Source organism: Thunnus albacares, chromosome 11 (genome assembly GCF_914725855.1).
Source record: "Thunnus albacares chromosome 11, fThuAlb1.1, whole genome shotgun sequence".
In the NCBI taxonomy this organism is placed as follows: domain Eukaryota; kingdom Metazoa; phylum Chordata; class Actinopteri; order Scombriformes; family Scombridae; genus Thunnus; species Thunnus albacares.
This window is the reverse complement of record NC_058116.1, coordinates 12,200,665-12,221,484: the sequence shown is the minus strand read 5'-3', so window position 1 is coordinate 12,221,484 and position 20,820 is coordinate 12,200,665. Positions and strand designations below refer to the sequence as shown.

Here is a 20,820-nt window from a genome sequence, read left to right as displayed (position 1 = left end):
CAATTTGCCTTTTTGAGATGTTAATATTTATGTTTTTAAAGATGACAGACAGCCAAAAAAATCTATATGTACATTCAAAATTTTATTCATGGTATAGTGAGTGTAGAAAGCTTCTTCTTACTCTAAGCAAATGGTTCATTTAACTACACAGAGGAAAGTCACTGAATCAATGAGGAGAGAAAAAAAAAGCATCATATTTTAGCACTAGCCTCCAAAGACACTCAGAGTGAGTGTCAGTACAAATTTTTAAACATTCACCTGATTAAGAGCTTCTAGTGTGTCTGTACATGTGTGGATAAGGTGTAGAGAGGTGATATGTGTTGTATTTCTATGGTATAAATGCAAGTCACATTCATGTTCACTGCCTTAATAACTTAATTTAAGGGATATGTGTCTCTGTGCTGATGTGAGATGTGTTCATCTTCCCAGTTGATAGTAACTCTTCACCTCTACTAATAAGAGACTTAACAGATATGCAGGGAAGGGATATCAGTCACAGAAGCACTGTACATGTATACACAGGAAATGTAGAAAAATAGAACATGTATGTGAGATTTGGTGAAGGAATGTGTACGAGCGGTGTGTGTGTGTAAAGAGGGGACCATTTGGAAAACTCGTGATCTGTGTAGGCCCAACAAGTCCCGTCTATTTATCAGATACTCACACACGAGAGTCCCATAGTGCTGCACTGTAAAATATTGCTGACACAGCAAGAAAGAGGGTAAACATGAAAGATGGGGGTTAGGAAAGAGTGACGAAGACTTGAAGTAAAGGTAAAGGCTTGATAATGAAACTGGGTCACTGAGAACTGGAGCTCAATCATCTGAATATTTACAATCAAGAGAGACAGAGGAATGATAAATCTGGAATGATACACTTTCTCAAGTTAGATCCTGATTCTATTAAAAACCCAAAAGTGTAATGACAAGTGGAATTGGCATCAAAGACTTAACAGCAATAATATTTGGTGATAATAATCAGACCTCTAAAAATGACAGAGTGCATAAAACGCAAACAGTAACACAATCATCTTCCTTTCGGATACTATTACACTTCATATTTTACATATAGAGTATTTTGCCCATGCAGCTAACACAACAGTGAAGCATGGAGATGAGCATAAAGCAAAGATTCAGTTAAAGCAAGTCTGTGTGACAACAAAGCAGACCAGATTCTGAATACTCTTTTCTTCTTCATATCACAAGGTCACAAAGAAGACACTAGAAATGTACAATCCTGCTAAAATATCTAGTAAGAGGACCGCTTCCTGTGGACCTCAACATACAGTATACTGCATCTGTCATCAATATTGCCATGCACTACATATACTTACAGCGAATCTCTGTCTTAATATATTACACATAAAAAAAAATCAGAAAACAAAACATTCAATATTTTTAACATTTACATATTTTGATTCTGTATATTTTTTCTGCATTTTTTTTCTCCTTTTTAAAAAACAAACCTGAAACATTTGGGCTTTATTCTTGTGGAGAAGGCGCTCTGAGAGCCCCTCCTCCTCCAGTTAACAGCTCTAAGAGCTGTTGTGTCATCAAGTACAGCACAGCTGTCATCTGAGAGCTGGGAGCGAGACTGTGTGAGGCAGCTTGAGAAAAAAATGGAGCGATGAGGGAGTGACTGGGAATTTAACTGCTGGGTTTTTACATGTTTCTGGTCTCAGCTGCGTGTGCAGTACTGAAATGACTCCATATAAATAGTCAACGGGGTGTTGGTTTTTCAGTACAAACACTGTCAAGTTTTCATTGTGGTTGACTGAAATGTGCAGGTGAAACAGGGTTACCCTTGTCTGACAAATTGCAGGTAAATTTATGCTCAAGTGTTGCTCTGTACAATCAAGGGATCTGGGATTAAGAAGGCTTTGTTCCATATCATTTTCCTCTAGCCCAAACCCCTGACTCAGATATAAATTGGTTTCTTTTTCTAACCCTCAAGCAAGATAAAAATCAGCCTTCGCAGCACTCTTCGCACCGTTCCCTCCCCCTTAACAGGGTGAGAAACTGCAGGTGTAAGGGCTAAGGGCAAGAGACCAGAATGGAACAGACCCTAACAGTGAGAGTGTGGGTTTGGGATAAGCCTGAAGAAAGTGTCGACGAGCAGTTCTTTAGTTCTGCATCTGCTCGAAGAATTTGTAGGTGGGGTTCTCATAACCGTTCTGCTGCATCTTGGCCAGATGACGTTCCTCTGGTGTCACTGCTGCGTCCACCTAGGAACATGCAGAAGGGATGGTCAGCAAAACTATTTATAATAGTATTATGAAATATTTTGATAAAGACACAAAGGGAACACAGTGGATCTTTTATACACAAATCAACACTGATCTCTGTTCTGTATTTTATACAAAGCCACCTATTCATTCAGCCCTTTACCTCGATTACACCATGATGAATAGAAGTATACTGTTTCTTCCTCAGCATCACCAAGGTGATGACAATGACGGTCGCTATGACAACCCCTCCAACCATAAGCCCGATAATGGCCCCTTTATTGGATCCCACATCCTCGGCGAAAAAGACCTGCCATTAAAATAAAAAGGGACTATTCAATGTGTACAAAGCAAAGCGCAGACCTGCAGGAGCAAAAATAAATGCCATGATGACGTGTGTAGTGCTGGAATCAGCTGGTTTTCATACCAGTTTTTGATGGTGAACTTCGTAACCAGCACTTTGTCTCTCCTCAGTGTCCATCCGCACTTCTGGCATCTCCTCTGGCTTCAGGGCAGAAACTGACACCAAGGAACATAAAGTGCATTATAAAAACACACACATTCAATGGTGAAATACAAACTCCTTGTCCACCATATATGCTATATTTCCAATGTGTTTGTATTGTGTTATTACACTCACATTCAGTCACAGTCACACTCCAATAATTATCACAGCCTGATCTTGATATTAATGTTGCCATATTTACTCAGTATTCAAAATCTAGCTAAACCTAAAAGCTTTTTCCAGTTTTACTTGGACGAAATCCTTTCAATTCCCAATATGTTTTCCAGTAATTAAAGCCTGCTGTGGAGTTTTGCACCACTAATTTTGTTGCCAAGCAATGTTTTTACAAGTCGGTCCTGTTTTGTTCGTATCAACAAAGGCGACAAAGAAAAAGAACTGGTGGCAAGTAAACAAGGATGTTGCAAAATACTTTCCATTTTACATTTCTTGAGAAAGGAAATTCTTTCAACATGTTCTTTGGGTTTCAAAGATATATAGAGTGTGGCTGGTGAGAGACAATTAATGTTAACATAACTTTTTTTTCTTAAGAAAAATTCCTCTATGAGGATTATGTTGATGCATCATCAAAGGTACTATGAGTTAATTTCCCAGTTCGCCCAGGACTACTTGCTTGTGGCCATACTGGATCAAGAATTACACATACCAGGTCGTGTGGGGAGCCCTCTATCCGGAATTGGACGAGCATCAACAGGTTCAACTGCAACATTTAGAAAGAAAATTAAAAAAGGGGACAAAATGCAAATTGACATATATATTAGCTCATCACTGACACAGTTTCTGAAATGTTATGTCATTAATACTCTACACTTGTATTACACACATATTACACACTGTTAAGATTAAGTATTTTGTTGCTGTACCAATTTTCTAATGAGGCTTTATACTCTCAGAATAATTTTTTGTCAGTGAATATCTCATTTTATAATACAAGACTAAGTCTGTGTACTAGTCTACAATCTGTTTGTGTTACCGTGGTTCTCTGTGTTGGGCTGATTGAAGCTCTCAGGGTGGATGAAGCCCAGTCCGTCAAGGCCGGGCTCCATGGGAGCAGAGCTGTAGGCCTGATCAGGCATCAGAGCGTCATTACCGTAACTCACCCTGCCGTCCACCTGGAAACACAGAGCAGCATTAATATGGACTCCACCAATCCCCAACCACGCCTGCATCTAAATTTCTCCCTGTGCATGGCAACTTTGTCTTGTACCATTCTGAGTAGCAGAGATGATTCTATTTATATATGTGAGAGAGGTTCATGCAGGACAGACTCCATGCATATGTGAGTGGTTGCAACCAGACTTACCCGCCCGTCGCTCTGCAGGGAGGAGACTTGCTGAGACAGCTCAGACTGAACTCTCTGCATTATGACCGCTGGAGAGAAAAAGGGAGTGAGCGTGAGAAAGAGAGCCCCAGCATGATGATAAATGAGGAGGGAGTGGTGGGAGTGAGACAGATAAGCAAAATAAATGCCAGGTGAATTTCATACGGTGTCCCGATTACTGAGAACAAACTATCCGTAGAGACACGTGCTATGTGTGTCTGTCTCATCCAACACATTATTGTTCTCATACGAGAAATAAACGGCAATAAATGTAATGATGTGAAGATTTCCAGTAACAGTCTCATAAAAACACAACCTTTACTCCCTTTTATTAATGGGACAGGCTCCCTTATGAGTGGACACATAGAAATTTTTATGGTACTATAATGTTTTAAAATCTATGTTGCTCACTTCCTGACTGATTGTGCAGATGTGAAAAAAAACAACACTCACAGACTTGGTTATGGATCTCATTAGCCACACTGGGCACTTTGTAGAGCAGACCCAATGACTGATTCATCCTCTCATCAATCACACGTAGGTGCGTCAAAACCTAAAAGGTGAGAGGAAAGTTGAGTACGTTCTGGTAGAAAGGGTTAAAGTACATCTAAAAAAAAATATACACTAAGAATAGGCCATGCTAAGAATTCACCAATACAAACATTTAAAATCCTTTCATCACATTAAAGGTTTAGTGGGGATAAAAGTTTTGGCATTGTGTGCATGAGGTAGCGTACCTGAGGTCGGATCTGTGCAGCCTTCTTGGGATCAACTGTGCGGACATGCTCATAATGTTTCAGCGTGTGCTGCCTGTCCTTCTGTTCTGCACGGACGTACTTCTTCAGCAGGCTCAACACCTGACGAGACTGCTGGTAGCAGTGTTGTATGTTGTTAGTGGGATTATTACACTCAGAGCTGCATTATAAATATGCACGTATGGTGTGTTTTTATTCTATATATTTCATACCTAACATTATATAATATACTTCATTGTATTTGCCAATTACTACAACAGTATAGTTTGACACAGGTCCTATTTAATTAATTTATCTGTGTACATACCCATGAGTTCATGTAACAGTTTAATGGCTTTTATTGAATAGTGCAGAAGGATGTGTTTGTGTGTTTGTGTTTGTATGTGTGTGTGTGTGTGTGTGTGTACCCGTGGAGGGTTGGCCTGCAGGGCACTGAGGTAATTTTCCAGAGCCAGGCGTCGGCGGCTATTGAGCAGAGCTTCCACCCGGGCCATGTGGGTCTCCACCAGCTGCTGCCTCTCTCCTGCTGCCTCCTGCTCCAGAGCCTCCACCTTCTCCTGGAAGTGCTGCATGTCAAACACATTTTAAACACACACAAGTAGGCTTTAATGGTAATAACATGTAAAAGAAGTTGACAAAACTCATGCTAAACGTGCCAGAAATGGGACGAAAACCCATTTAAATGGTAAATAGACTGTACTTGAACCACTCAAAGCACTTTTACACTACAAATCACATTCACCCATTCACACGCTGAATGGGTGCAGGGGCTACCATGCAAGGTCCCAACCTGCCCATCAGAGGAAATCTAATCATTCACACACATCCTCACACTGATGGCACAGCCATCAGGAGCAATGAGGGGTTAAGTATCTTGCCCAAGGACACATCGACATGTGGACTGGAGGAGCCGGAAATTGAACCGCTCATCTTCTGATTAGTGGACGACCCGTGCTACCTCCTGAGCCACAGCCGCCCCCAACTACAGTATATACCTCATTAAAAATACTAATTTTAATTACACAGCTCGTTAACAGTCCTTCATCATTTTCACCTCTGAAGTAATTTTCTTTTGACACTAATATATTTTATTGATAAGTTTTACATTTACTGTTTTGAATTTGCACATGTTCTGACATAAAGTTTACTTTATGTCACATTTATCATTAAAAATGTGTTCAGAAATTTTTTTTTTCCTGTTATGTTTTTCTCTAACCTGACGCACCAGATGGTTTGCTACACAGAACCATCTGAGATGTCGTCCTTGGCAACTGTTTGGACAAGGGCAGGCACTTTCAAAAATACTTGGCAGGTGACTGGATGAACCATCTGTCCATCACCGTCTTTGCAGCTGGATTCATGAGATCACAAGATAATGTGAGAATCCTCATAGGACGCTGACTGGTACATGACTTGAAGCCTGACAAGATGGATTCTGGCCTTATCTCTTGTGATGTTGTGATGTCACAAATCCAGCTCCATAACAAGATAAGTTTTTCTCTACTTTAGATGTTAATCTCTTAACCTACATTAAAAACACAGTAAAATAAATGACACATTTTCCAAGTTATACCTCTGTTCCCTAATATACATGTGTTAAAAAAAATAATTTCTGCATGTTTTATATCAGATGATTCTCTTTTGTCTTCCTGTAAAACATTACATATAAAAACATACCTCACTTTAAGCTTGACAATTAAGATTTTTACTGAAACCTGTGACTTTCATTTATATTGATCACTTTTTGACATTTTGGCCAGATATACTCAGATATTTTAATAACAAACACGTAAGAAGACAGACGAAGTTCTAGTGTGTGTCTTTGACAGCCTTTTAAAAGTTCTCTATAAATAAAATGTATTATCATTATTATTGTGTCATACCTGGATGACAGCTTTCTTGTCAGCGCGAGGAAGGTTCTTGGCCTGTCTCTCAGCCTCTTCCCACTCTCTCATCACCTGGACACACAGAGCGTCATGTCACGGACAAAAAGCAACCATTTCAGACTGATAAATTCAGGTTTTTTCACATCAGATCAGACACCTTCAAAGGTGCTGGACAAAGGAGTTAAAGAGAACCACAAGGCACACAGAGATGTTCAGGATGTAAATGTTAAGCACGCTACACACACATTCACACATACCTCCGACATCTTTTCACGGTGCTTAGCCTCCAGGCTTTCCTTTGCCTTCTGGAAGTCAGTGTGTTCATTGTCATCCCCAGGAGATTCAAGGTACCGATCCACTGCATCTGGAGGACTGGGAGCCATGGTGGGCACTGGAGGAGAGCAAAGATGGAGGAATCAAATACAGGGCAGGGAAAGGCGGAAGAGAAAAGATTTGAAGCAGAGTGATTCGAGAGGATGGTGGGAACACAGGCGAAGAGGATGCATGAAAAGGTAAATGCGGGACAAACACTGATCCTTGTGAGTCTGAAACACACGACGCATTCAATAGAGGCAACGTTACACAGGATTCAGCTCGAGGCACATGATGAACAGTTATTACTTAAATTTAAGAGACAACATGAACACATTTAAACAACTGTGTTAATAATCACATATAAAAGGTTAGGCACATACAGAAAATTGTTTTTAAATACACATATAAAGGACACACAGGTTCTCAGATGACAAAAGGTGATTAGTTTCCCAGTACAGGTGTGTGCATATATCTGTCCTGAGATAAGATGAAAAATGCTGAGTCAGGATCAGGGCAGACGCTGCACCACTGAAGAGTGTGGTGGTTCACTTCACTTGGTGGAAACAGCAAATGGCTGCAACACTCAGCTGGTTGAGGCATCTTTACTGCCAGGTCAGACAACTACAGAGCTGCAGCATCAGATACAAGACCCTACTACTGCATACAACAGTGCAAGGCATGCAAACACATGTGCAGAAGCACTCTTGACATTCAAGATTCAGTATTTACGCTGCCTCGTCCACATGCTGTAATAAGTATGCGTCAGTTAGTGTTACTGGTCAGTAAATGATGAAATGAGAAAATGAATGAAGTGGAAGTGAGTCGTTTATGTGATGAACAGTTACTTCATCTGCTTACTTTCATTTCACTTTTATTACTAAGTTCAAACATCATTGGCCAAACTACAGACTGTGTCAGTGTAAAATGGCAATTTAAAGGATAAAGCTGGCAATAATAATTTTCTTATTGAAAAAAGTACCGCTTGCACACTTTTTGACCATGACGAAGATCCGAGTAGGATCGAAATGTTGTCTTGATGAAATTTTGTGGCTTGTAGTAAGTGTGCAGGCATTCATTTTTCATTGGTGCTGCTTTCTACTAGCCTTGATGTGAGTATAATTACTGTCTTTCGACTCATATTTTTCTTATAGCCCACAAATCCCATGAAAAGACCAAAATCAATGATGAATTGATCCAATTAACAAGTATGGTCTGTGTAGTCAAAGCCTGATATACTTTATTCCTCTGTGCCAGAGTACAAAATTATCACCAGCGACCAGCCAAATGCCTGGTAAAATATGCAAGTGTTTGGTCAATTTGCTTCACTCACCAGCCAAAAAAACAATGGTCATCTATTGAGTGGCTGGTAAATTTAAACATTCATTAGCCATCTGGCTGATGGACAAAAAAGTACCCTGCTCTGTGCCATAGAGCTTGTTGTGCAAAAACTATTAAGAACACATGAATGAGCCACACTGTTGCACTGGGTGACAAGTTGCTTCATTGCAATAAACATGGGCGTTGTAGTTTATTTTGAATCAATCCCATATTCATCATCCAAATACTAACTCAAGAGCCAAATGTGTATTAATCCGCTGCTGAAAATAGTCCCCAACAAATGCCCTCTGTACTCCTGTTTTGAGTAACACTTGCTAAAAAAATACAGTGCCCACCTATTTCAGGAAATTACTTTTCTACAGTCTATCTGCAGTATATATTTGTGCATTTTTAAAAATTTAAGTCTTCAGGACAAAAGAACGGGCTTGGGGCTGAAACCCATACATCTTCTTTTCATGAGATTTGTTGACAATAAAAAATGTAGGATGCTTTATCTTTACCACAAAATTGAAGTCCCTTTCTTTGCTTTTTGTGAAAGGTACAAAAATATGTTATTCCAGGGAAATGGAAGGGTTCATGGCCTTCACTGTTTCTCTTTGTTTCCTCTCTCTTCTAATTAAAGATACGTTTTTATCTTGCTAAGAAAGTAATCCTATAAGACTAGATAACGAGCAACCGAATCCACTTGTCAGTGCTCTGAATGGTTAAGAGCCATTAGACACAAGAAAAGGAGAGACAGAGTGTTGGAATGAGACAGAAAGACAGTCTGCAGCAGCCTGAGGACAGGAATCAGGCTTATTAAGGGGTGGACACTTCAGGCTTTAGACGGCTCCGTCCTGGGACTTACACGAGCTGCTGCAGACAGCTAGGCAGTACTCCTCCGACTCAAAGTTATTCCTGTTGCCCCCACAGCCCCCAAACAAGAAGGGAGCACAGCTGCCCTTGTCAGGCACGAAGTACCAGCGCTCCAGCATGGCATGACACGGGCCTGACTCAGCTTGTGCCCAACAAACCGCTGAGATGTGCACACACACAGGTAGCAACACAAAATAAAAATTAAATATCAAGTGAAAATAAACGCAAAATGTGAGCTTCTGAATTTGATGAGTAAAATAAAAATGATCAACAAAACGACACCTAATCATAAACAAATGAATGAAAACATGTAAACAAAACAAATGAACGAGCTCCTCTCTCTTGATTTCTTACCTCGAACGACTTCCTCAACTGATTCAGTGGTGGTGGTGGTGGTGGTTGTCATGGCGATGTTAGCGCTGCGCTCATCGCTATCCCGTTCGCTGGTCACGTCGTCGTCCTCGTCTTCCTCGTCCTCCTCGTCTTCCTCGTCTTCATCGCCATCTCCATTCTCATCCCTTTCAAAAGTCTCTGCCTCTTCGTCCTCGTCTTCATCATCTTCAGTGGTGGCGGGCTCTGTGTCTGCCTGACGCGACATGCTGTGGAGAGAGCGGTTGGTTCAGTCTTTGTATCGTTAAGTGTGTGTGTGTCTCCGTGGCGATGAATGTCAACGAATGATGATACCTGTTATCGGTGTATTCAGTCTCAGCTCCGCCCCACCAGACGTCTGACTCCTCCCCGTCTAGCTCGACACTATCTGACTCTCGCTCCGCCTCCGGCGGACAGCAGACAAATTCCACCCCGCGGAAACGGTCAATACCACATGGTAACAGCATCCCATAGTCATGGAGATTCATGGAGCGGTCTCCGCAGGACTAATTTTAATAAAAAGCCATTAATCATAATAATAACTTCCTACAGCATTTCTATGGCTCACATGTAAACAGCATCACAATGAAACCACACAACATTCAATCATTTCAATCCTTTCGAGAGCTTATTGTGGTAAACCTTGGTAACTGGAGATAAGGACCGTGGCCCCACACTAGTGCTGTAACTCTGATGTGCGGATTATTTATTATAATGGTCTTCATGGGTGACTGCACATTAATGAACAGTGAAAAAAAAGAGGATGAAAGGAACACAAATCAGAACAAAGTGGCAGAGAAGGTTGACAGTAGATATGAGTGGGGGTTGGGGTGTAATTAAGGAGTGCTGAGTCATTCAGCAGGAGCTTACAGAAGACCAGATGGAGAAGGCAGAAAACAAGTGAAAAGAAAAAGGCTACTAGCAGATATCCACATGTGGGTGCAAGCATAACATACATTTAATATGAGGCTCATACAATGAGACAGAAGGCTCACCTCTTTGGCTACAGTGTGCCAGTGCAGGTGACTCTCACACTGGTCCATACGCTCCTGGTGCAGGAACTTACACTTGTCAGGAACTAGCAGGGCATCACTCACAAACTCCCCCACTGCAACAGACACATGCTTTGGTTGTTTACAGGTACAGTATTTATCCATTTACATGTGCATCATTACACACATATTCATGCTCAGTAACATACACCTGTTTCATTAAAGCTGCTTACCCAGGCAGCGGTATGGCACCACAATATGTGTGTGACTGCGGCATTGCTTGCGGCCTTTCTTGCACCAGTTCTGGATGCTGACGGGCTGGTTGGCCTCCACGACATTTGTGATCTGCAACTCTGGATACACCTGCATAAAAGAGAGAGATTGTTATATTCTTTATTTTTACTACATAACCTGCCTTTCTGTCTTTCCTTCCGTCACAGTTTCTCCGTCTCCGCAGTACTCTCTGGCTCCGTTTAAATACCTCTTGGCAGTACTGCAGGATGCCCTCCTTGGTGCCAATGCAGCTCTTGGTGCCAGAGGGGTCAGATTCCCATTTGCCACTCTGCACGTTGATGTGCATGTTAAGCTTCCCACAGAACATGGCCACCTGGGGCTCAGTTAGCAAACCCACAGAGTCATCAGCAGGCACCTGGACAAACAAGGAGAAAGAGAGGACAACGATGAGGATTGTTTATACCAAACTTGCTCAAGTATAGTTTAACAATAAATACCTCCAGATACAGTTTATGTATATTTAGACCCTCTCATTTTATTCTGCTTCTTCTCACATACAATCCTGCAGATACATCTGTTTTTCTATGTGGTATTGGGATTAACAATTTGTGAGGATATATGCCTCTATGAATTACACTATAGCACTGCACATTTAAGTTATTATATAAATATATAAACACTGGTTTAAGCATAATCCAGGCAAGATACGCTATTCATCCCTTTAAGCCCTTTGGCCAGAAAGCTGAGCATTACAGTCACAGGGCGGCACATGTGCCCCTTGTTAGCCTGTCTTTTAAGCTCAGTAAAGTTTTATTCAATTCCTATATTAGAGAAAGTGCAGAGCAGTGAAAGTGAGACAAAAAGATGAGAGAAACTCCAAGAACCACTGACTATTAAAATCCAGCTGTGAACCAATATGAGGTGCAAACAACCTTTTCTTTCAAATGACGTGGTCTAAGTCTTCTACTGTTGAATAGGACATAGCTGTCTGCACTTATTGTTTCTTCTTCCTTTGTGTTTGGGGGAATAATTGGAGGGAGTCTTGATGTTTTGAGTTCTGGGGACCCTTTATTTTTCTGGCAGACATCAGAAAAGACTGATGTTGCAATATGTTAGCCACCAAGCCATCCAATCTATAAATGACAAATTCAGACTTGATGCTGTGCTTGCTTGTCAAGTTCTGCATGTCATTTGCCTCCTGTGAGTCAGGATATATCCATCAATACTGTGCTATTCAATTTTGTCCTTTGGGTGCCTTGCATCATATGGCACATCCATCTTGTTCTGTTTAAACCTAAACAGTAAAACAGAAACTGCAGCAGTAAGCAGTGGGTGCATGAACCAACGCCCAGCTGAACACAGTGAGTCTTGTGGGAATATGATTTTACAGGCTACAGAATATAAAACAAAATGTTATTTAAAGAATATGTGATGAGATGTCAGCTGATAATGGTTGGCCCACGGCTGCTTCAAACCACATAAATATCAATATTATCCTATTCTTCACATATCACTGGTTCCTGTATCTCCAGTAACGTTCTTTTTTTAAAAAATGAGAAAGGGATAGCCAGGAAATTGTTGCTGTGTTGGTTAATCCACAATCACACTCACTTAACCAGCTTGACTTGGTCTAGATAAAAGAATAAGCTCAAGGCACTCCTTGTGATTATAAGGGAAAGTGGCAGCAGGGCATGCCAGTGCAAAAAGGTTACCACATTTAGGTATTGCTGCTGCAGGGCCTGTGTGACTTCCTATCATGACTCAGCCTGCAGGTGACAAAACATGCAGCACAGAGGTGGAATTGCAGAGGTCCAAAACAATGGCTGGATAAATAATAAGTCGCCAGACTACATATGAACTTTAAGAACAATGGTTTATCAAAAATACCAAATATATGTCAGCAGGAATATAACAGGAATAGCATAGTAATAGGAGATAAAAATACAACCAAGTATGATAAAAATTTCTACGAACGTACTCTTGAATGACACTAAATAGTAGAGCTACAGTATCACATACTATCATATGTATATATGGTGATATTAGCAGGGGAAAGTTCTTGAATGCTACATCAAATGGTGTGTCCTGTATAACTCTTCTGTAGAGACATCCACTGCAGCACGCAGGGGGTCTGGCTGGGAAAGCTACAGTGGGTGTGTTATTATATTGAGCCTGCAATGTAGTAACACTTTCCATTAGTTAATTGCATCTCTTAATCCAGAAAGGCAATGAGGAAACAGCAGTGTGCATGTAATGAGTTGCATATTGCGAAACAGGCCCTTTTCATCTTATTTTCAGCTGGACCTGAGCTGTGTGTTTTTCTCTGGTCCAGCGCAGCAGCAGCAAGCTGCAGGCGCCATCTTGCTTGTGTCAAACTAAAAAAAGACTGCATCCTTTTACCATTCTCCTCAGCAATACCAGCCTACATAATAACGGTTTAAAGGACAAACCCGTTCAAATCCCTGATAATGGTTTGTAAATACAAACGGTGGTTGTAACAGTTCAAAAGGACAGACTATGGCTGTAACGGTTTAAAAGGACAGACTGAGGCTGTAACAGTTTAAAGGGACAGACTGTGGGTGTAACAGTTTAAAAGGTCAAACTGTGTCTGTAACGGTCTAACGGGACAAACTAAACAAACAAATGACGCTATGTTAGTCTATAGCGGTTGCCATGCCAATCCGTTTAATTTTCTGGTAAAAGCTAGCTAATGTTAGCTTCCTAAACCCTTTTAACTGCACTAGTTAGGTGACTTAACACAGCTATCCAACCAGTAATAGGAAAGAAAACCAGAACTTCACTACTGTAACAGCTATGAGGGGGGTTAAAGAAAACTCCTCGGACAAAAACAAGTCCAACATGGCAGAACCAAGTTGTCAATCACTGACATCTAACGGTAGGCCTTGGTAGCATTGCTAACATTACTGGCTTGCTAATTGTGCGCAGTAAATCTGTATACACCGTACACCTGGCACATTGATGGACTTCTATGACAAAAATGTTAAAAACTATCTGGGAAAATTCAATTTAACACCTAGTTACTGATTCAATCGGAGTGTGGGCCTCGGCAAACCCAGTAATAAATATTGGTAGCAGCACTGTTGTTACCGTTACACCGGTGGAGCGTTACAGCCTACGCAATAGCTGTAACATTTATATTTTAACCGTTATTCTAGCAAGTCATTATTCAGCTGTGACACGGTGGTTGACACTGTGGTCAGTTTGGTGCTTGCTGTAGCCACAGGCCCTCAGATGAGTTCAGCCAGTCCGGACTCACCGACACTCTCTCTCCACCACAGGCGGAGATTTTCTCCGTTGTACTCACCTCGGATGAGAGCGTCAAGGTCGCCACCAGTAACAGCAGAAACGCCGTGTGTTCTCCCATGCCGTCCTCCCGGTATCCAGTACTCCCGTTTTGTTCACGATTTTTCCGTTAGAAAAAAAATATTACAGCAGGTGGTTATGTGTGTCGCGGCAGATGAAGCGTCGCGATCCCGCTTATATCCCTCCCAGTTTAGCTCCTGACGGTGACGGAGTGAAGCTGGACCGTAGGGATGTGTTTGGATGGGGGCGGGGGAGTGGGCAGCGTAGGAGGAGGAGGAGGGGGAATGGGGGGGCGTCTCCGTCCACGCAGACATGTAATAAGTAGTCACAAACTATCCTGGTTTTCATCTGAATCTGGATGCGGCAAAGTTCACACGGAAAATGAGAAACCAGGTAATTCATATTCCTGTTTATAAGATTCTAACAGTGTTCCAGTGGTGAGGTACATTTACTCAAGTAGGCTACTGAGTAATTTTGAGGTACTTACTTTACTCGTGTATTTCCATTTGATACTACTTTATACTTCCACTCCACTACATTTATTTGACAGCTTTAGTCACTTTTCAGATGAAGATTTGACAAAATGGAACAAGCTTTTAAAATTCAACACATTGTTTTTTGACTTTTGACGTCTTACAGAAAGCAGTGTGTAGTCGGGGTCACATTTCAGATGTCTATGAGTTAACAGCTCCACCAAATAGTGATTTTCCCTCTAACCTTCTCACATGGTCTCATTTCAATAAATGTTCAAATGATCCAATATTTCACCAAAAATCAGATTTATACTTTAACTATATTTTGCTGTTAATACTTATGTACTTTTACTGAAGTAAGATGTTTCATGTGGGACTTTTACCTGTAATTGAGTGTTTTTACCCTGCTGTATTAGTACTTTTACTGAAGTAAAGGGTGTGAATACTTCTTCCACCACAGCAGTATCAACAGTTTCTAGTCATATGTGTGTAGTTGTGTGTTATGAGCATGTAAACACACTAATTGTGTAGTTACACAGAAAATCTCAATGACGACATATTGGGAAAAAGTAATATTCTCTTGTATGATAATGTCCTATCAGTTTGGGCATTACCGGAAATGAGTCTTCATATCCGCTACTATTAGTGTTGGACTTGGAAATAATTCCACACTTCCTCTAAGACTGACAGAGGCAGGTCGCACATGGACTGCTGAACTGCTCGTGGTTCGGGATTTCAAGATAGTCTACTTGAACAGCGTGACGAATTATTATTATTTTCACGCAGCATATTCTTCAAGAGATCGCGGAACCATCAGAGTGCAACATGAGGACTTTCCTGGTCTTGTTAATGGTGTTAATTGCCTCAGGTGAGCTATCACATGATTCACACTACTACAGCAGTAATATGGAGTTAAACATTAAGGGTAGGCGGTGTATGACGCATTGCAAACCCTGTGTGACAATATTTGAGAGGTTGTCATCTTGTGTGATTGCTTTATGTTACCTTTTCTATTCCTGTCTCATTGACCATTTGTTTTTTGCAAAAGTAAAGCAAAAGTCCGTTTAGATTTGACTGTTACAATATATGGCTTACCAACATTGAGAACAGGTCTCCCACTATTAAAAAACATGCATAACACAAACTTTATGTTTTCTTGTAAGAGGTGAAGGGTATATTCAGTGATAGATTAAATAACCTTTATGAGCATTTGTTAGATTTAACTGAGGAAATAGATGATTGTGAACATCTGTGAAAATCTTTATTCAACTAGCAACAAAGATTTATAGTAATGGGAAAAAAATGCTGTTTTGAAATAGTTTCAGCAAAAATGTAACATTGAGGCACTTCCTTGTTTTATCACTTGAGGTTTTTTTAAGCCAAAATCTTGCAACACTACTTGGCAGTGAGCCATCATTGATCATCATTTTAAAGGCGTGGTTGAAAGTCCAACATAAACTGTTAGGCATGACAAGGGAACCACCAAATCACATCTGTAGTCAATTATGTTAACAGAAGAGGTAGCTACTCTGTTAAGAGACGTATGATCAAGGTTTTACTATTAATCCAAAATGATTTAAAGTCTTTGACGCATCAACCACATCAATCCAACAAACCATTGTCATGTATTATAAGAGAGTGTTTTTTCTCATTGTTTTGTCTTACTTGAGGAGTTTGGTAACAGGTTATGAATGAAAATGTATTTGACCTGTGTTGTATGAAGGTGTACTGATTTGATTTTTAAGATTCAGTGGTTTTAATTTTATGTTACTTTTTTGTGTCTGTCTTTTAACATCTTGTTATACTGAAAATAAGTGTTCTCACCATGGTTGTATTTAGATTCTCACTTAAACATGTTATCTCTCCTGTAGGTCTATAAAAAATCAACCCGCCCCCCCAAAAAAGCAAATCCTCATGAGGAATTTTAAAAAGCTTTTACTGCTTGCACATCCAGATTAATGATCAAGTTATTGAACATGATACATGTTTGTCCATTAGTTTTAATTAATTACACCAAAAAATGAATGTTTGTCTCATTTGAAACCAAACTATGTTATTTGGTGGATATCAGTGGAAGTAATATTTAGGTCACATTTTTTGCACTGTTGCAATAATAAATACCTCTCTCTCTTTATTTGTGCACTTGAACAGAAATGCAAACAAAGCAAGACTCTGCAATGTCCGGTGAGAAGCAACTATGCAGTTGTGTTTGATTGGAGAGAATCAGAATAAGGTCAAGTTTGTAAAATCTGCACAGTAATTAGCTCAAATTGAGGAAATTTAGTTTAGGACATGACTTTCACATGAATTTGTAAATATCTTTGGCAGTTACGACACACAGAGAAAGGCGAGTGAGAGAGAGAGAGTAACAGCTGAGGCCATTTGGTCATCATCATTGTTTGACATTTACAACACCAAATAAGAGACATTCCTTCTAAAGTAAACACATTGCTAATGTGTTTATAATAAAATCAGCAAAAAAGGGAAACATGCAAAGACAGACATCATAAAACGAATGACATCGGTGTATGTGTGTGTGTGGATGGTGGACTACAGAAAGAAAAAAATTGAAGAGTCTGAGAACTGAGTGGGTTGATCAAAGGGGTAGTTCTTCCTTGCAGCTGTCCCCAAGTGCTTGCTTATGGGGGACTTGTTTGGTCTCTATAAATTAAACAGTACGATCTAGACATTGTCATGTCTCAACCTGTCTTTAATTCTGCTGTTCCTGTTTTATTTTGGTATCTAACTCTCCTCTCACCTCTCACCTGTTTCTCATTGCACTCACTCTCCTTGTCTATTTAGTATGTGTGATCCCTGCTCCCTGTGCCAGTTCATCTCAGCCTCTTTCGCAAGCATTCCAGCACTATTCTCCCACTTATAGCCTTCCATGTTTTTTTGACCCCAGATCTGTTTTTTGTTTTGACTCTGTCTCTTCCTAGCTCTTTGTGTCTGGTTGCCTTCTCTGACTGCCTGTCCGTGTATCGAATCTGCCTAGTAAAGACTTTGTTTTTTGGAAATTCTGACTGTGTGAGTCGTGCATTTGGGTCTAGCCCTGATGTATCAGACATTTTGTCAGACCTGCTCTATGTGAAAAGTGCCCTGAGATAACTTTTGTAATGATTTGGCACTGTATGAATAAAACTGAATTGGGGGAAAAAAACTAATTCCTATTTACATTTTCTAGGGGAAGAGGAGAAAACTATCAATGGCATCTTGGAAGACAGTGTCCTTCTGCCATGTTCCTGCCCCAACAGAAATTCAAACAAGGTGTTTAAGTGGCAGATGGAGAAACCACCAAAAACGACTCTGGTTTTCCAATATGATGAGATCACTCGAAACTCCCTTAATAGATATGAGGGCAGGATCCAAACGTTTGTGGCTGAGAACAGAGAAAACTGCTCTATTCTCCTAACCAACATCACAGAGGATGACCAGGGGAAATACAAATGCATTTTTTACATAGAAGAGGAATACAACCGTTACATCGTAAATCTAAACTTATCTGGTGAGTCATTCATTCATTATGCATACCAAAGTATTTGATCATTCATTCACTCATGCATTTTACTTCAAGTCTTCTCTTGTTAGCAGGTTTCAGTGTTTGTCAGGTGGGCGAACGTGTCCCTACCAGTGTCAGGGTGTTGCTACCAATATTTTTACCAATCAATGAATCTCACCATTTTAACGTCACATAGTGTTTCTTGGTAAGCTCTATCCAGAGTTGGCAGGTTTGTGTGTTTTCTGCAACATGTGGTATGGCAAAGAGCAGGTCATGGGAAATGGGAGATGAGAGATGGCAACACTTAACTTTCAGCTTACTCATTTCATATGAATGTTTGGTATCTTTTTTTTTGTTTTTTTTGTAGGAAAGTCCCATCAGAGGCAGTCTAAGCAGACCAGCAACCCACCCACAGGTTAGCTCTGAAAGATCTTGCCATAAGTTGCCATGAGTTAAATGAAAAACAATACAAGTAGAAGTTTTTGAGATGATTTAAAGATCACGTCACTGTGACTCTGTCATGAATTCTTGAGTTGTGTTGCCCAAATCCACAAACTGAAAGGACAGCTACAGAATCTCAGGTGAGGTTTGAAAATGGTTCACAGCAGATAGTTGGTTGAAACAGAGTAGCACATTACCTACAACTCATTATACATTCTTGCTGGGGATGGGAATTACATACAGCCCATGAATCCTCTTAGCTTAGAACAGGCATATTACTACACATACATTAAAACCCCTTAAAAAGTAATTATTGTTTAGTATGTGTAAAATAAAGTCTGTGAAATCAAATTAGTAAGTAAAAGAAATCACTTAGTCATTTACAGTGTCATATTTTTTGCAATTTTCTTCATTTTTCACAGGATCTGTCAGCTCCATGACACACTGGAAAAGCATTCCTGTTGTGGTGACGCTTGGATTTTCCCTGATATCAGAGATCTTCATCTAAGGTGAATTTGCCACACTGCACTGAAGTATTGTTTGTTAAACCAGAGTTGCACAACTTTTATTGCTGTCACAGGGTGACTAAGTGCTATTTGTTTTTCCATGTGTTTTTCTTTGATAAAGGGGCTAATCAAGGATAACAGGAACGGTGACTGATAACCTCTGTACCCTGACGATTGCAATGACCCAAGAGAAAGTAAAACAACAGTGTTAAAGATTTTTCCTCTGAATAGTGGTTTGTCATGAATGTGGCATCCTGCCAACAAAGACTCACTGACAGGTTACACCCTGTGTTCACGACGCCTGTGGAATGTTGTGTTTATCAAAAGGATTTCTATTTCGTGAACATTTGTGGATGTTTATAGGCAGGTGTCACAAAATGAAATTATAAATTTAAATGTGAGAAGTTAGCATCTCAGTCACAAACAATGTACAAAAAATTACTGAAATCATCACACAACAAAAATAGATTGATAGATGTGTGATCTAACTGTATCAGGGAACTGTGATGCTAAAATTCAGTCAGAAATGTGAATCATGTAATGCAGATATTTACAGAATGTGTACAGAAAATGTGAAGGCAGCTATATACTGCTGTGTACAGGTGCTTAATGATTTAACCCATTGCCCGTAACTGTATTTCTATTAGACTGGCTTTTTCACTCCCGCAAAAAGTTTAAGGTGACTGTAAATATACTGTTGTCATGCTGCACAATAAATATGGGACTGATCAGAGGCCTCCCATACGGGATAAGAATCTAAACATCTAAAGTTCCTAAAACTTTTGCACAGTACTGTATATATATATTTAAGGTTTGGAGGGAACCCCCTGTGCCATTTTTTTTTTGACAATTACAACATATGACACCAAGAGGGAAGGAATGAGAATGATTTTTGCCAAGACAATCAAGAATTTTAAAATGTTTTTTAAATAGTTTACCATCTGTGAATTGCTGAATTTTGGAAAGTGGAACACACACTGCTGGTCCATATGTCCACTTTATCACTGGTCCCATATTATAGGGTTGGGGAAGCAGTAGCTCCCAACAGAAGCAAACTGAAGCAAACTGGGAAAAAGGGAAACGGAATTGTAATGAAATGACTCATGATGACTGTGTGGACGTCTTTGTGGTTAACACATGAGGTCAAAGAATTGAAATGAAACTGCAGTGCAGCTGAACAACCTTTCGTCAACATACCTCCATTTTAACCTTTCGTGTCTTCATGTACCATTTTCTCTTTTTTTTTATGGCTACCTGCTTATGTCTTTTTGTATCCTGTCATTATTTTCACTTGTGCTTTTTGTATGTTCATAGTTTTGATGTCTGCAGAACAGCAAAAAGATGTTGGCACACACCATATTATTTGCCAAGGGATACTTGTATCATTGAATAGATTTCTAACAAGTACATGTTGAGACTGGTAAATGAAACTTAAGTAGAGAACAGTATCAGACTTATTTTTGTCTAGCTGAAAGAAATCTGGGTACATATAGCATTGCATGAAGAAGAGACATTACACAGTACATTATATGTTTTTAAGATAACTTCATGACCCAAAATTAAGAAAAGTAATAATGTTTAATAGAGAAAAGCAGGTTACACAGAGCAATACTGTATAAATAAACCACATTCAATAAAGAAATGATTGTAAAAGAATTATAGAACCAAAAAGATCCAATAAACAATCACTTAAAAAGATAAATAAACAATGTATGAGACTCTTCAAACAACTCTTTGTGTTTGTGGTTAGTTAATGTAGAAGTTA

The 20,820-nt window shown here is 39.9% G+C and overlaps 2 protein-coding genes across 7 annotated transcripts; one reads left to right on the top strand and one right to left on the bottom strand.

The window, feature by feature from the left end:
• Nucleotides 1-61: 61 nt before the first annotated feature.
• LOC122992068 (amyloid-beta A4 protein-like) lies at nt 62-14,334 on the bottom strand. Of its 4 annotated transcripts, none has more exons than XM_044365625.1 (18): nt 14,138-14,334; nt 11,060-11,227; nt 10,812-10,941; nt 10,582-10,694; nt 9,902-10,092; nt 9,572-9,816; nt 9,210-9,377; nt 6,967-7,100; nt 6,707-6,781; nt 5,231-5,389; nt 4,806-4,937; nt 4,522-4,621; nt 4,051-4,118; nt 3,721-3,859; nt 3,394-3,447; nt 2,652-2,743; nt 2,388-2,534; nt 62-2,224 (listed from the first exon to the last, which is right to left on the bottom strand). In XM_044365625.1, exons 1-18 carry the CDS (start codon nt 14,195-14,197, stop codon nt 2,123-2,125), a joined length of 2,277 nt encoding a protein of 758 aa, XP_044221560.1. In that variant the 5' UTR covers nt 14,198-14,334; the 3' UTR covers nt 62-2,122. The 4 variants fall into 4 exon arrangements, with proteins under 4 accessions (XP_044221560.1, XP_044221561.1, XP_044221562.1 ...); XM_044365626.1 differs by having other exon boundaries at nt 4,806-4,934; nt 14,138-14,332; XM_044365627.1 differs by lacking the exon at nt 9,210-9,377 and having other exon boundaries at nt 14,138-14,333.
• si:dkey-192g7.3 lies at nt 13,207-20,785 on the top strand. 3 transcript variants are annotated; one of them, XM_044365641.1, is made up of 6 exons: nt 13,207-13,708; nt 15,396-15,477; nt 17,794-18,114; nt 18,476-18,523; nt 18,972-19,058; nt 19,177-20,785. In XM_044365641.1, exons 2-5 carry the CDS (start codon nt 15,435-15,437, stop codon nt 19,055-19,057), a joined length of 498 nt encoding a protein of 165 aa, XP_044221576.1. In that variant the 5' UTR covers nt 13,207-13,708; nt 15,396-15,434; the 3' UTR covers nt 19,058; nt 19,177-20,785. The 3 variants fall into 3 exon arrangements, with proteins under 3 accessions (XP_044221576.1, XP_044221573.1, XP_044221575.1); XM_044365640.1 differs by lacking the exon at nt 13,207-13,708 and adding an exon at nt 14,429-14,529; XM_044365638.1 differs by lacking the exons at nt 13,207-13,708; nt 15,396-15,477 and adding an exon at nt 14,367-14,529.
• Nucleotides 20,786-20,820: the final 35 nt, after the last annotated feature.

Excerpts from the sequence above, each read along its gene's own strand:
- LOC122992068 (XM_044365625.1), bottom strand. The coding sequence starts at position 14,197 with ATGGGAGAACACACGGCGTTTCTGCTGTTACTGGTGGCGACCTTGACG. Across the intron at positions 9,817-9,901 it reads ACTGAATACACCGATAACAG|CATGTCGCGTCAGGCAGACA; the intron begins GTATCATCATTC and ends CTCTCTCCACAG. Across the intron at positions 6,782-6,966 it reads ACCGTGAAAAGATGTCGGAG|GTGATGAGAGAGTGGGAAGA; the intron begins GTATGTGTGAAT and ends CTGTGTGTCCAG.
- si:dkey-192g7.3 (XM_044365638.1), top strand. The coding sequence starts at position 14,367 with ATGTGTTTGGATGGGGGCGGGGGAGTGGGCAGCGTAGGAGGAGGAGGA. Across the intron at positions 14,530-17,793 it reads CACGGAAAATGAGAAACCAG|GGGAAGAGGAGAAAACTATC; the intron begins GTAATTCATATT and ends TACATTTTCTAG. Across the intron at positions 18,524-18,971 it reads GACCAGCAACCCACCCACAG|GATCTGTCAGCTCCATGACA; the intron begins GTTAGCTCTGAA and ends CATTTTTCACAG.